General features: G+C 39.4%; 2 protein-coding genes across 4 annotated transcripts; both read left to right on the forward strand.

The window, feature by feature from the left end:
• Positions 1–474: 474 nt before the first annotated feature.
• Positions 475–6,174, forward strand: ndufaf4 (NADH:ubiquinone oxidoreductase complex assembly factor 4). 3 transcript variants are annotated; one of them, XM_074615610.1, is made up of 4 exons: positions 475–670; positions 848–939; positions 3,645–3,967; positions 4,755–6,174. In XM_074615610.1, exons 1-3 carry the CDS (start codon positions 535–537, stop codon positions 3,948–3,950), a joined length of 534 nt encoding a protein of 177 aa, XP_074471711.1. In that variant the 5' UTR covers positions 475–534; the 3' UTR covers positions 3,951–3,967; positions 4,755–6,174. The 3 variants fall into 3 exon arrangements, with proteins under 3 accessions (XP_074471711.1, XP_074471712.1, XP_074471710.1); XM_074615611.1 differs by having other exon boundaries at positions 5,914–6,174; XM_074615609.1 differs by having other exon boundaries at positions 476–670; positions 3,645–6,174.
• A 2,190-nt stretch (positions 6,175–8,364) lies between these two features.
• Positions 8,365–15,730, forward strand: gpr63 (G protein-coupled receptor 63). The gene is made up of 2 exons (XM_074616430.1): positions 8,365–8,505; positions 14,257–15,730. The coding sequence occupies exon 2, from the start codon at positions 14,372–14,374 to the stop codon at positions 15,596–15,598; it is 1,227 nt and encodes a 408-aa protein (XP_074472531.1). The 5' UTR covers positions 8,365–8,505; positions 14,257–14,371; the 3' UTR covers positions 15,599–15,730.
• Positions 15,731–15,948: the final 218 nt, after the last annotated feature.

Below are 15,948 nucleotides of genomic sequence, written 5' to 3' on the forward strand. Positions count from 1 at the left end.
TATTTTTATATTATTATTTCTAACCTTTCCTCTGTTTATTTTTCTCTTTTTGTATGGAGGACAAAAATAAAAGGAATAAATAAATAAATGACCTGATAAATAAATAGATATGCCATTAAAAGTAGCAAAAATAATATGAAAAATAAATGTAGTCATTAATTAATTGATAATGTGACATAAATTGATATTCCCGTTTTAATTTGCTTATTTTTATTTATTTACCTTTGTATTAATTCCCTTATTTATAATATTTTTTTATGTATTTTTAAATGCATCTGTTTATTTATGTGTTTAAGCATTTATTTATTTAGTCATTATTTATTTTTTTTATTTTTTTGCTGGTTCCTTCCTCCATATTTTTGTACTTGTTTTAAAAATAAGGATTTGAGAAATAATAGCTGCTTCCAACCACATGGTGTCGCTGCTGAGTTTCTGGATTCGCTTTTTCCACTGTGAAATGACCCTTCTCGCTCCCCGTCGACAGTTTGAATAAACTTTATTGTCCCTGGCTGTCTCTTCGGTAACGAGTGAAACATGGGTGCTCGGGTTGCGCGTATGTTCAGAAACTTCAACCTGGAGAACCGCGTTCACCGAGAGATCTCCAAAGAGAAGCCGCGAGCAGCGCCGCGACACGACACCGGCCTGCCGCAGCCCTCCTCCTCCACTGACGGTGAGTGTCTCAGTCTGGAAGCTCCTCTAACTTGTGTAACTGTCCTCCTGAGTCCTCCGGGGACATGCCGGGTTGATCTCCAGCCTCACACCGACCTGACGTTACCAATTAAGCTCTGGTATGAATGTTCTGGACAGAGCTTCTCTTGATCAGCAGGTTGTGTGTTTGTCTCCTTAGCGGAGACGGTGAACCAGAAGAACGACCCTCTACTGGCCCTCCTGAAGTCCGTCTATGTGGAGTCCACAGACCCGGACCCAGCAGCAGCAGAGGTCAGACCGGGACACGGACCAAGTCCATCTCTATTAAAGGAGATATATCTCATTATGAGACTGTTTATTAGTTGTTGTTGTTATTATTATACATTGTCAGTCATGTGTAGTCTCTTTGCTCAGCACACTGCTCACTGTGTCTGGTCCAGTTTTAACATCTATCAGCTCAGCTTGACATTAACAGTTAACACTAGAGATACATAGAGAACAGCATTCTGACTAGTCATAGTTATTATTTGTTTTAATGTTTTCTTTATTGAGCTCGTTTACAAAGGTACAGATCCATAGACAGTTGAACAAGGAAAAAAAACAAGACAAAACTAAAATAATGACATATACATTTCATAATGCCAGGGTTTGTGTTATACATCATATTATAATCATTTAATAATTTGAAAGTCTTAATGGCTTTTTTGTTTTTAATATAGGTTATGATGGTGCTATACTGTTTAAATCAGAGGTCTGCAACCTTTACTATCAAAAGAGCCATTTTAGGCAAAAAAAAAAAAAAAAAAATCTGTCTGGAGCCGCAAAACATTTGAGCATTATGATGAAGGTAACACAGTTTATAGTCTAAGTATATAGTATAGAAGTCTAACGCAGTGAGGGCCAAAGAGACAATGTACTACGGAGTATTAGGGCCACATTGAGGGGAAAAACATCTGTAATATTACGAGAAAAAAGTCATATTACGTGAAAAAAAGTCTTAATATTACAACTTTTTTCTCGTAATATTATGACTTTTTAAGAATAAAGTCATAACTTTACGAGAAAAAAAGACGTTACACTACAAGAATAAAGTCATAATATTACAAGAAACAAAGTCGTAATATTACATGAATAAAGTCATAACTTTACGAGAAAAAAAGTCGTAATATTAAGAGAATAAACTCATAAGTTTACGAGAAAAACTTTATGATATTATGACTGTCTTCTCATAATACTACGACTTTTTTCTTGTAAACGTATGACTTTATTCTTGAAATCTCAGATTTATTTTTTTTCCTCAATGTGGCCCTAATTCGCCGTCGTACCATAGACCTACAACAATGATAAATAAAATTAAAAAAAAAAAATTAAAATCCACAAGGAGCCACTGGAAGGGGTGCTAGCAGAGCCCTGGTTTAAATTCATTAATAAAATGCAAGAAAGTCGGCGTGGTTCCTGACCATTTTGTCTCATGGTTATGAAAACTCCCAAAAATAATAAATAATTGTATTATATACAGCATGTTATATCCAATCTTATCTTGACCAAAATATATCATTACATCAAACAAATTTATTTCAACACTCATCTTCAGTTTCTTTTGTAGAAAGTTGGCTCCATCCATCCAGAATATTCTTGTATATATATATATATATATATATATATATATATATACACAGTGAAAGAATAAATGGGAAATATTCTCTTTTTCAAGTCCACAGAAATCACATTTATAATCAATATCCAGCTTTCTAACTAAAGTTTTACCGGGTAAATTCTATGTAATATCTTGAAAGACACTTCCTTAAGTCGATGCAGTATTTATCACAAATTTTCCAAACTGTCTCCCACTGTATGTCCTCAAATAAGGAAGACCAAAAACATGTAGATGAAGGGACAGAAACAGAACTGTAGTGTGTTCCTGATATGTTTGTTAGACCACTTCTCTTTCACTATATTAGTATATTATGTCATAGTATGTTTGAGCAGCATCACCTCCCACTTGAAGTTGCTTCTTCTGACATAATTACAGAAATCTGCAATATAATTTTGCTTAGTTAAAACTCTAATTCGAGATATAATCTGTAATTCCATTTTAACCAGGCAGAATGAAAGTTAAAGATATCTCCAAATGAGATCTCTCTAGTTAAAATACAGATTCAAGATATCTATAACTTGATAATACATATCTACAATTAAATTATGACTATCCCTAACTCCAGTTAGAGATATCTACAACGTCATTTTGACTAGTCATAATTTAATTTAAGATATCTAAAAAGGACAATGTAGATATCTTGAGTTTGAATTCTGACTAGTCAGAAATAAATTGTAGATATCTGAAACTGGAATTACGACTAGTCGTAATTCAGTAGTTCATCCGTAATTCCCAGTGCGGATATCTGCAACTGAATTGTTGATATCTGTAATGAGAAACCCCATACACAGGAATGCCAAAAGTAGTTTGAATCATATTAGTCAAAATGTAATTACAGATATTTGAAGTTAGAGTTTTATCACAAATACCATTTTTTTTTTTGGGCTTCGGTGAGAAGTATTCAAAGGTATTAGAAGCTTCATGTCAGTGCCGCTGCCGAACTACTGCACACAAACGCTCCTCTACGCATAACAAACAGCGATAAGAGAATTAAAGTAATAATAATTAATGTTGAATATGAATAATGTTGTGGGACTATTCCTTATTTCATGGGCTATTTTGGGATTTATACATTATTATTATTACATACTAACATGTGAAAAAAATAAAAAATTAAGCTTTTGATTTACTGATTTGGAGGGTCGATTACCAAGGCAACGGTCAAAGCTTCGAAGCATTCGGTCAGCCCTGGAGTTTTGCCAGTCAAAGTAGAATTACAGATATCTTGAATTAGAGTTTTGACTAGGCAGAATGACGTTGCAGACATCCGTAATGAATATCCAGTCTAGGGGGTTTTCACTATTTTCGACTCATTTCCTCCTGCTTAATCTCCTCCCAGGCGTCAAAGGATGTGACCGTGGGTAAATACGCGGAGCGGCGGCCGCTGAGGTACAGTCTACCGGGCAACCCTTACGGCATGGTGGAGCTCACAGATGTTCCCAAAGGCAAGCTGACCATCGCCGAGACGCTGAAGGCCCTGAGCAGCCACCAGCGTCAGCCTGAGACGTGGACGCCGGGAAAGATCGCTCAGGAATATTGTCTGGACCCGAAGGACACGAGAGCTCTTCTAGAGTTCTTCATCCCCTTCCAGGTTCAGATCATACCGCCCAAGACTGAAAAGGCCAAGCAGATAAAGGCCTCTTAGGACTGGATGGACTGGAGGTGAATGGTAGACAATAGACAAATATATGACCTGTATGACTTATTTATGTGCATCAACCATGACGTGGTTAGCCAAGCTTAGCATATAGACTGGAAGGAAACAAATAGTTCCTCAAACAAAAGAGATACCATGTTAATTAGTGAGCTTTAAAGGTGTCGGTTCTTTTTTTTTTTTTTTTTTTTTTTACTTTGCACTGAACCAGGCTAGCTGTTTCCCCCCGCTTCCAGTCTTTATGCTAAGCTAAGCTAACCATGTCCTGACTCCAGCTCTGTACTCGTTGTGCTCGTCACAGCTCTCTCCAATCAATAATGGTGTAAGAGACTGTAGACTATATAGAATGTATATGTGTTCAGCGAAAACAGTATTTTGCACAATATAATACAAACCCATTTATTTCAATATGGTGAGTATAATATTCTTTGTTTGATGCCGTTAACGTCAGCATACTGTTTATCAGTCTTTTGTTTAACGAGGGTTGTCAAACTACTGATCCGATCCATTCTAATATTTGGCACGTATGTGAGTGCACGTCTGTGAGCATAAAAAACAGAGCGCCTGACGCTTACAACGCATATAACAGCATCCAGCAGTCCTGCAGTGACGTCTTTCTACAGGCTAACATAGACGATATTGTTACTCCGCTGTGGGCTCCAGTGGCAGATTTCTGATCGACATTCTGGAAAAAGAAAGAATATAAGGTTGTTAGACTGATTACTTGTACACTATGGACTCCAGTAACTAGTAGGCAAACAGGAACCTGACCCGCCTGATGGGTTTGTTTCACAGAACCATCTGAGACTTGACAGGTGATTGGATGAACCATCTGTCAGTCAAACTCTTGCAGAAGCCAGTCGGGAGAAGAGCGAAAGCATCTTTTTACATCTAGAAAAGCCTTCAGTGCCGTTCTTTTGCTCTTCTTTCAATGAAGAAATACTCTCACAGTTCTGATGGAACTGATGCTATTCCAGCTTCTACACTAACCTCCTCAAGAGCCGAACCATTGTTGTTTAGAACCAACAGCTGCCTCTCTGTGTCATCACACACACCTAAACCACGCCAGTAGCTACGATTCTATTATTTGGCCCCCTGACAGAAGCTGAAAATGTCACTTTCGTAGTTTACATCAGACTTTTTACACGATTAGTCGCAAAACTACCAAAGAAAAACAGTGTTACAAGTAAGAAATTGAAGCACAGAAAAGTGTTCACAGCAGACATTTGACTTGTCATAGCAGGAAAAGCACAGGTGTTAAAATAACATTAACAATGGCTGAGGTGTGTTAAAGTGTCCCAGTAAAGCCGTGACAGCGAACCAGCGTGAACGATAAAAGGACGCTGAAACTGAAGCAGCATCATTCATTATATTATTTACACCTGTTGCTTCTCCTGCCGTCACGTGTATCAACATGTCCTAACATCCTGTTTATGTTTCAGGAAAAAAAAATGGGTAATACATCTTCAAGTGATTTTGTTAACTGTGATATCAAAGGTTAATATCAGCCTCGAAAATCCATTGGGTGGTAAAAAAATATATATTTTTTTAACCTTAATTTCTGTAGAACAAATTTAAGTGTTTTAAAGCTGAGCCTATTTTTGGTGAAATCTGTCAAAATGAGAGTCCATGGCTCATACAGTATTCCTCCAGTGTTCCAGCTGAAAGGTGATCTCACAGGGAAACACACACACAGCTTTCATCAAAGAGTTTATGATGATTCATGTTTTTACTTTGAATTTAAACATCATTTTCTTTCAACTATTTGGGAGCCAAACAGCTGACAGAAAGAGAACCGTATCAGTGGAGTTGTGTTGTTTCACTGGCTGCTGATGTGCTGTTTTAATGCCAATAATGTGGCAGTTGGGGGAATGGATTTATTAATATGGTTTCTAGTAGCAACCAGTGCTGGAATATAGCCAGAACTACTAATGAAGTTAATGTGTCTCAACAGCTGTGAAGTATACCTGTGGAAGAATGAACTTGGAACCAGCATCAATCTGCTGCAAATACGCACACTTTTTTTGGAAATAAAATATTCTTTGTTATTTATGTTATTTGATGTGTTTCATCCTTGTGAATTAGAAATGTTTCAATCTTCACTCATTGGAGTCGACCAAGTGCCACTTATGTCTGCTCTGTAACCATCAGTGTTGTGTTGAAATCCTATTAAAACCACACGGCAAATGAAATGTTGATAACACGGAGCTGACTTTTGCAATAACAGGCTCCATTTGTCATCTTTTGCCACCCACAACACACACACACACACACACACCCGCACGTGCCCAAAAGAAGCCCATCCTCCAGATTAGACCACGCCCATCTGGAGAGTTCGTCGTTTCTATTTGACGACGCTGGAAAAGGGGGCTTATAGCACGAGAAAGTCTGCTTGTGCTCGTGAGACTGGCTTCAGTGGGTGTCCGTTATCACTGAATACAGAGCTGAGTCGAGTTAACGAGCGAGAGCACGAATACTGCCGGAAGCTCCGCTGTTTGCCTTCAAAATAAGAGTCGCTGTACATAAAGAAAAGCTTGTCAAGAGAACTAAATTAATATCAACGTGCTGAGTGGACTCATGGCAGTTAATACAAAAAAAAAGCTGCTGCTAGGCTATATATATATATATATGTGTGTATATATATGTGTATATATGTATGTATGTATATATATACGTATATGTATATATATATGTATGTATGTATGTATATATATATGTATATATATGTATGTATATATGTATATATATATGTATGTATATATATATAGATAGATTCTGTATATATATACTGTATATACATATATATATGTATATATATATCATGTCATGTAACTGACATAACCCACACATATAATTAAACAGTTGTATTACATTTTCTATACTTCCATACTTAGAAATATATGTCCCTATTGTTTAAAGCCTTCTCTACACTACCAGGCATGTCATTCTTGGTAGAATATTATTGAGAATATTAAACATTCAATTCAATTGTTATTTTTTGCATAAAAACAATCGTTTAAAAATATGTATATATATATATATATATTTAATCTAGAGATATCACAATCAGCCGGCAAAAGTCCAACACAAAAGTGTGTATGATGTAGAATGTAAATTTGTACCTGTGGCATATACGAAAAGATAACTAGTCAATATGATTAAGATAAATATATAAGTAATTAATTTGTATTTTGATTAAGATACATTATAAGTAATGAATTGGTATTCTTTATTGATAATACATTTAAATTTTTTTTAATATCAGTTATTAATTTATATTTTTGTATGACAGAGATAAAAGGAATTATATTTAGACAAGTTTAGGAAAATGAATTAGTATATGTTTAGCTCAATAAGGAAGCTGGTTAATTATCAATGAATGATTTATAGAGAAGGGTTGGGATTAAATACGTTTGTACTTCTCACTCCTTTTCAAATATGTAAACCAAGGCATCAAGTGTTTGACAATTTATTTTGCTTATGCTTTTCATTGTATGTAAATATTTCTTTTTTTTCTGGCTGTCCACTTGTTTGAAAGATTATGCTCTTTTTTTTTTACATGTTCGAAATACATTTTGAAATGAAATTAAAGCCCCAATTTCCAGTAATATTGCCCAGGATATGACTGAATCCTCCTCAGTAGCTGATGTCATAATAATAATAATAATAATAATAATAATAATAATAATAAATTGGACTTATATAGCGCCTTTCAGAAATCCACGCTTTACAAAGGGGGTACACAAAATCATACTATTAAATAACACAGAGGAGAAACTATAGCTAGGTAATTAAAAGTGATGTGTAGGAAGAGTCAGCCGAGATCATAGGCCTTGATCAACAGGTGGTGCTTGAGGTGTTTTTTGAAAGTGTCCAGGGATGAAGCATTTCTGATTTAAGGAGGGAGAATTTTTTCATGTTTCTTCCACTTGAAAACGGGAGTCTATTATTAAAAAAAAATTACATTTAACCCAAGGAGCTAACGCCTCCCTTATTGTGAAGGTCCAGACAGGAAGTGCTGCGTGTTTCCGCTCGGTGTCTTCCCCCAGGCAGCAGCCTGTAGTGTGTAACAGTGTGGTGTTAATCCGCTCTCCGTACAGTAGAACATAGGCTGATAGATCCGGTGCTGGAGGAGGAGCCGCGCACATCTCACATCTGTATGAAGGAACAGGATGAAAAAGAAGCTTCACATTTAAACTCACAGTTTAAAAAACGTGTAGGATCAGTTGCGGTGTACCTCGATCGTTATCCGTCTGGAAACAAAGCGAGAGCAACAAACCGAATGCGGATCTGACTTTTATCTACTGTGACTTCAGCTGTGTTGGCATCACCCCGGCGGTCGCACTGTTGATTAAAAGCAGCATCAGTGGCCTACTTGTTCGGCAGGAGAACTGTTGTTTGTTTGGAGGACCACAGCCGGGAGGAGAGAGACTAGAGCCGGGAGGAGAGAGACGTTTGGGCGGTTTGAGATGCTCCACTCGGAGGACTAACTGAGCTTGTAGCACTTCACCGCTCTGGAGCTTATCAACATGGGGGAATGAAACAGGTAACATCAGCCGAATTAACCGTTTGATCCCAACCAGGGTCTCTCAGCAACACAATGATCATATGATTCATCATATATATGTATGTCGGCTAAATCCCGAAACGAAGCTGTAAATGCAGGCTGTGTGTGTGTTTCCAAAACACCCACAACAGCTGCTGCTGCTGCTGCTGTCGTCCATAGAGACGGAACTCTCCGTGGACGCTCCATGAATCACTGTTGGTCGTCTCTCAACCATTTTGGTGATGGCACAGTGTTGTCTGTGTACAGATACAGAATAAGCTGTCAAAGTATAAAGGGCGAGCATCAGTGAGCTGCTGGGATTGGCCTCCATTGCTTTTTTTATTGGAGGTCGATGAAGAAGTGAAAGGCTGGATCTGAATGAGCTGTGATTCTTTGATTTTTACAGCATTTGAGTTCATTTTCAGACACCTGATCTCCTCTCACAGATTCACCATCAGTTTGTTGAAAATGCTCCAATGTGATTAGAATTCATCCTGAATCTCTCCTCCAGGGAGACACCTCCATCATGTGTCTAACAAATGGGCCCTTGCCAGTTTATTAGACTGATCCAGCAGTCTCTGCACTGATTTAGAGGCTATGTATAACAACACACACCAAACTTAATAGTGAAAGTGAACAAAAACTATTTTCTACATGGAGAACGGAATGATTATTCATTAGGGCTGTGTATTGACAAGAATCTGGCGATACGATACGTATTGCGATACAGGGGTTACGATTCAATATATTGCGATATATCGCGATAAGATAAGATATTCCTTCATTAGTCCCTTAGTGGGGAAATTTGCAGTGTACAGCAGCATAGTGTAAAAAACAAGATGCATCAACTAACACAGTAAAAAAAAGAGCTAAACAAAGTGAAACAAAATATGAACCATTTAAATAGAAGGAAGTATAGAAATAGGAGCAGTATATACACTATTGACAATAAACAGACTATTAACAAAATTGCACAAGTATAAAAATTATATAATAATTATAATTATATATGTGAGAATGAAATTAAATTCCACCTGAAAATATTGCACAGTATGAATAACACCTGAGTAGAAATGATATTGCACAGTCAGTATACAGTATAGTGCAGATATATTGCGATACAGTAATTAAGGTATTGCGATTTTTATTTTTTTTTAAATACAATTTTTGGAAAACCTTCAGTATAAAGAACACAATGCATAAAATCAGAGTAAAAAAGTTGACTTTTTTATGCAATCAGAACAGTGGGATCTGCAGTTCCTGTAACATCATAGCTTGAGAGGACACATACACTGAGAGGCGCATATCTTTCGCAAATTAAATAAAGTATGGACTGAGTTGATCTTTGCATGTAAACTAATTAATAAAAAAATCAATACAGTGTTTTTGAGAATTGATACAGTATAACAAAACAACAATTTTCTTTCGATATTTTCTTACACCCCTGCTATTCATCCTTTCATCCTTACACCATAAAGGTCTTCTTATAAGCAACCTACCTATTTGTGAAATTGAATCACTACTGAATACTAAATGTTGAAGTTTGAATGCCACTGAATTTATATCATTGAAACGTTTTACTTTGAAAACCTTCTTTCTGAATGTACGTGGTTTGAATTCCCCTCCTTTGAATGTTCCAGAATGTAAGTTTTTGCAATTTCAAAAACATGATTTTAAGTAGATTCGTTTTTACGATTTATTGTAATTTTTGTTAACTTTTTTAACACTAGACCATGGGAAAAAATGTAATCATGAACTTCTAGGGACTTTTACTTTGGAAAATCTCTAAATTAATCCAGTAAAAATGTTTGATTTTCAGCCTGCATGTTGTCAGAGATGTCCTGAAGTCAAATATATCAGTCATTGTCAGGAGTTATAATTTTTTATATATAAAATAATTTCCCCTCACAAATTAGTGGTATTTTCTTTTTAATTTATAAGGGATATGTAATGTTTTATACTTCTGGTGAAAATCAATCAAAAATCAATCTGATTTCCATATGTATTTTGTATATACAGTTCCCTTTGTTAACACCTTATTTTGAAAACCGGACGTAGTCACACGTGTATACTTCCTCTAACTTCTCCAAGTCCGTCTCTAGCTCTCCCTCTCTTTATCCATCCATGGTCAGCTCCATCGGGGCCGTTTCAATGCATTTAACATAAATGTCAGTATATTGGTGCTCTACAGTTGTAGCGTCGGCCCATTTGACCACAGAGATGAGAACGACGGCCGGCTCGACCGCACGTTACCGCGATACGATAACGTTTCCTGTCCATGACAGAGTTAGCATGCAGCTTTAACCCTGTTGTCTAGCTCTGCTTTTCCTGTCAATGTGTGAAACCCAAAGTGTTTCCATACTTTACTGGATGTGCAATGTTTAACATGTGAGGGTGCAGGTCGTATCCACGCTGACTCTCCGCCGTTTTCTACATTTTCTCATTTTGGCTCGAAGTGGCTATTTTAACATTTTTAGGTCACTCCACCCCTAAAGGAAGGGGAAGGAGACGTGGGTATTACCTTCCCTGCTGCACAGTGTGTTCAGTATTGTGATCCACACGGAACATGTCCTTTAGAAAATAGCCTGTGTGTATGGATGTGAGGTGAATGGAGCAGGAAGTAGGCCAAGATTAAACCAGTTCCTTATTTGCCCTCATACAGCAGGTCTTCATTGTGATGAAGCAGTGGGTAATTGCAGCAGATAATACCGTCGTCATCGGCATATGAATAAAGCAAAGTCTTCCCAGCTCGGCTGCTGCCAGGCCGGCCTGTTTATCTCTTTTACTGCAGCCTCTTTCTCTCTTGACTGTCTTGGTGACAGGAGATAAGGCTATCTGTTGAATGGCTACATATCCAGGTATCAGACAGCAGCCAACCTGTGTGTGTTAACATGGCTGCATAACAGGCTGACAATGCACTGTTCTCACATTAATTGCCTATAATTGTATTTGGTGGGATTTGTACGCCCACACAGGTCTACAAATTAATTGAAAAACTTCATTTATGTGCAAATGAATCATTTTAAGTACTCTTTCTACAGCACATTTTCTTATTTGGCGTCGGCTGCTTAGCCCGTTGTAAATGATGCCAGGCGGTCTGAAATAACAGTGTCCAATGTTTATACAAGTGATAAGGGTTTTTATTGCAGTATTTGACTTGTTCCCAGTTGAACACTGGCTGTTGGTTACTGGCAACAGTTAAGAAAAGCACTTAAACAGGGTTTCTTATCACATCTCAGGCAAACAGAGGAGATGTTTTATTATTATTTTTTTTTTTAAGGCAAATGTTCTCCGGTTGCATTTTCATTAAAATTTTTTTTTTGGATATTTTCCTTTTTTTTTTCCTGAGATGAAATAAGAAGATTAATAGCGCTCTCATGTCTGTGTGTGGAGTGCCGAGCTGCTGTCAGTCGGGACAGGGTTAGCCTAGCTTAGCATAAAGACTCATGGTACGTGTCCCCAGGCTCTGTGCTTTCCACGCCCCCCATTCATTGTCTATGTAAGCAGCCGCGCAATGCATTCTGGTAGCGTGGCGTCCTCATTCGAGAGACTAGGCGTCACGACGCCCGCTCCTCATTTGCATAAAGTTGACGGCTCGTCTACTTTATGCAAATCACGGGCGTCCGACACGACTCGCAGCCTCTCGACACTCCCGAGAATCTTTTAAAATAAACGTTGTTGATCCAAAATAAAGACAGATTCAGCAACTGCATGGATTATTTCTCGCCTCAAATGTTTTCAGAAACACATTTCAGTGAACTATTTACGTGAAATAGGAGAAGAAAGTTTCCAAACGAGCCTCCATACTGGTTCCGGCTTGAAAGCGGGGAGCAGCAGCCAACGGCGGGAAAGCGTTCGCCCGATCAGGAGCCGAGTGCCTTGTTTCTAGGGAGAGCACACCAAGCATCCAATACTGGGAAGCGTCGTGTCCCCTCGCGATAAAAAACGCCCCTGTGGACACGTACCATCAGTCAATACTTTATTTCATTTGCAAAGGTATGTGTCCTCTCAAAGTAGTGCTGTGATATAACAGAGACTGTGATGAATGCAATCACAAATCCAGCTGTTCTGATTGCATAAAAAGGTCAACTTTTTTTACTCAAATTTTATGTTAATGGTAGTGTGTTTTTTATACTGTGACAGTTATCCCAAAATTTGATTAAAAAAAAAATTGCAATATATCGCCTTGCTTACAGTATCACAATATATTAAACCGTAACCCCTGTATCGTTATACGTATCGTATCGCCAGATTATTGCCGATCCACAGCCCTACTAATAAACATGTTGTATCTTGTTTGTTTAGTTCGTACAAACCTGGCAACCTCACTGTGATGACAAGACTCTGAGAAGAGAGAAGGAATTGTGATTCTTACCTGTATCTTCTTCATGTTCACAGATGAAACAAATGAGTTACAAAGCTCTATACTTGAAGGGGATGTATAATGAGTAACTCCCTTTCTCAGGGCTTGTGCACATCCATCTAGTTATCTGGAGTTCCTACCAACCCACAAACTGTGAAATGAAACAACCCAGTCAGTTTTTTGAGGGTTGTCTAGATCAGAAAACATGTGATTCAACAAGCCATTCAGATGTGGCTCCCCTTCCTGTCACATGCAGGCTCATTTAGAAGCAAAGAGACAAAACTCTTTTTTTTAACAGCCGCTGCCACCATTTTGGACTGAAAACTCTTATTATATTTATAATATTTTATTATTCAACACAGGTCATTTTTGGTAGAATATGACAATAGAATAGAAATAACTTTGTTTTTACTTTTGTACGACACTTTTTAGGCGGTTTAGGTTTTACTGGCGTCCAGTAGTCGCTTTCAGTCCAAAAATGGCGGAAGCGTAGCTTTGCTGCTGGCCGCTGATGTTGCCATGGAAACAACGAATTGACTTTCACTTCTTGGCAATATACGTTCTTTGCCCCACAGCTTGAGATCTACCTTTGCAAAGGTTTCACCATATTTTTCTCGCAAGCCAATCAGAGCAGACTGAGCTTTTTCTAGGAGGGGGGGTCTTAAAGAGACAGGCGCGAATACGGAGCGTTTCAGACAGAGGGTGAATACAGGTATATTCAGACAGACAGGATGAGAAAAATAATGTGTTCTTTGAACATTAAAGCATATAAACATGTTCTAGTAGAAACCCCAAATACACGTATGAACCTGGAAAAGCACATGATACATCCCCTTTAATGCACAGACATAAGATTGATCATTTCATCTCTTTCACTTTCAAAGTGAATTAACTGTGTTTCCCAAATTTTACAATTTTGTAGTGAGTTGTATAGAAGTCTACAGAAACAAAGGGAAGACTTTTGTGTTCAAGTTCCACGGTTCGTTTTATCTTTAATCATGACATTGTAATTGAATCCGTCACGCTTTGATACGTGCAAAATTGGAAGTTGGAACAAATCGTGATTAGCTTCTGATGAAGGAAGGGGATACAGCCTGCATATAAATCAGTTGGAAATAGCTGCAAAGCAAATTCAAAATACTTGAAACGCTATATTTAGCATCCAAACACTGCTTTTAGTGTCAGTAGTACTAATAATTAGTCTCATTCTGGTAGACTCTGCAGGTTTGAGAGAGAGGTGGCAGTGTGAATTAATGCATGAATGGATTACAGGCTCACTGTCATTAGAACTCCCAAGTGGGATTGTGGATGGAAATGATGCTGGTGTAATCTGGTTTCACTTTTGATTTTCCTTGTCATTCGCTACTTTTTTTGTGTTTTATCTTTAGGGTCTCGCAGCCATGAAGACGCTGCCATGTCGGGTGGAGCCGGGAATACCTGCACCCGTTGCATCGTGTTCAGCGTGAGCTCACAAACAACGATGCCGCTTCACCCTGGGGAAGAATGGTTCACTCCGCTACTGCCCCGCTTCCAGAGGCGGGGGACACTAACGCCACTCTCTGCTGCCTCGTTACGGGGCTGCTGAACTTTTCCTCCACGAGGCCGTCGATGGAGAACATCTCCATGGGCTCCCGGTCGCCCCCGGAGCCGGGCACGCCGACGACGACGGCGGAGCCCCCGGAGAGCCAGCGAGGCGTCGGCCTGCCCCTGCAGGTCTTCTTCTGCTTCGTCATGGTCGCCATCCTGCTCTTCGCTCTGCTGGGCAACGTGGTGGTGTGCCTGATGGTGTACCAGAGGTCCGCCATGCGCTCGGCCATCAACATCCTCTTGGCGAGCCTGGCGTTTGCCGACATGATGCTGGCCATCCTGAACATGCCCTTCGCTCTGGTCACCGTGGTGACCACGCAGTGGATTTTCGGAGACGTGTTCTGTCGCGTCTCGGCAATGCTCTTTTGGTTCTTCGTGATGGAGGGCGTGGCTATACTGCTTATAATAAGCATAGACCGTTTTCTTATTATTGTCCAGAAGCAAGATAAGCTGAGTCCACAGAGAGCTAAAGTGCTCATCGTGGTCACATGGGGACTGTCTTTCATTTTCTCCTTCCCACTGGCTGTCGGTTCCCCTCCCCTACAGATCCCCCCCAGGGCCCCCCAGTGTGTATTCGGCTACAGCGTCGATCCCGGTTACCACACCTACGTGTTGATACTACTGCTAGTCTTCTTCTTTCTACCTTTCATGGTCATGCTGTACACATTCATGGGGATCCTGAACACCATCCGCCACAACGCCATCCGCATCCACAGCCACCCGGACAGCATCTGTCTGAGCCAGGCCAGCAAACTGGGCCTGCTGAGCCTCCAGAGGCCCTTCCAAATGAACATAGACATGAGCTTCAAGACCCGTGCCTTCACCACCATCCTCATCCTCTTCTCCGTGTTTACAGTGTGCTGGGCGCCCTTCACCGCCTACAGTCTGGTAGCTACGTTCAGCGATGGCTTCTACCACAAAGACAGCTTTTTTCAAGTCAGCACGTGGGTCCTGTGGTTGTGCTACCTCAAGTCGGCCCTCAACCCCCTCATCTACTACTGGCGGATCAAGAAGTTCCGCGACGCCTGCCTCGACCTGATGCCCAAGTACTTCAAGTTTCTTCCTCAGCTGCCGGGCAACACGAAGAGGCGCATTCAGCCGAGCGCGGTGTACGTGTGCGGAGAGCATCGCTCCGTGGTCTAAAAGGAAAAATGATTCCACCCTCGGAACACTTCAACACTGTTAAAAACACGTTACATAAGGTACCTTGCAGTTCTGGGGCTTGTTTTGTTGTTTGGTGGTATACTTCTCCTGGCGTGTGTTCAGAACGAAAAACAGCGCTGCATTAAAAACAAGGCAAGGGGCTGCGTTGGTTGGGGGACTGTTGCTACGGGTACCGGTGGGAATATGAAATACAATCCATGGAATATAGTTTGTGTCAAACGTACGTGAGTTTTAAGGCTTATCAGATACCAAAACACCTGCGCACCATGGTTTATAATATTATTTGATTTTAATAACTGCAATAGGGCTGGGTATTATTTGAAATTTTC

This window comes from Sebastes fasciatus, chromosome 18, assembly GCF_043250625.1.
Source record: "Sebastes fasciatus isolate fSebFas1 chromosome 18, fSebFas1.pri, whole genome shotgun sequence".
NCBI lineage: Eukaryota > Metazoa > Chordata > Actinopteri > Perciformes > Sebastidae > Sebastes > Sebastes fasciatus.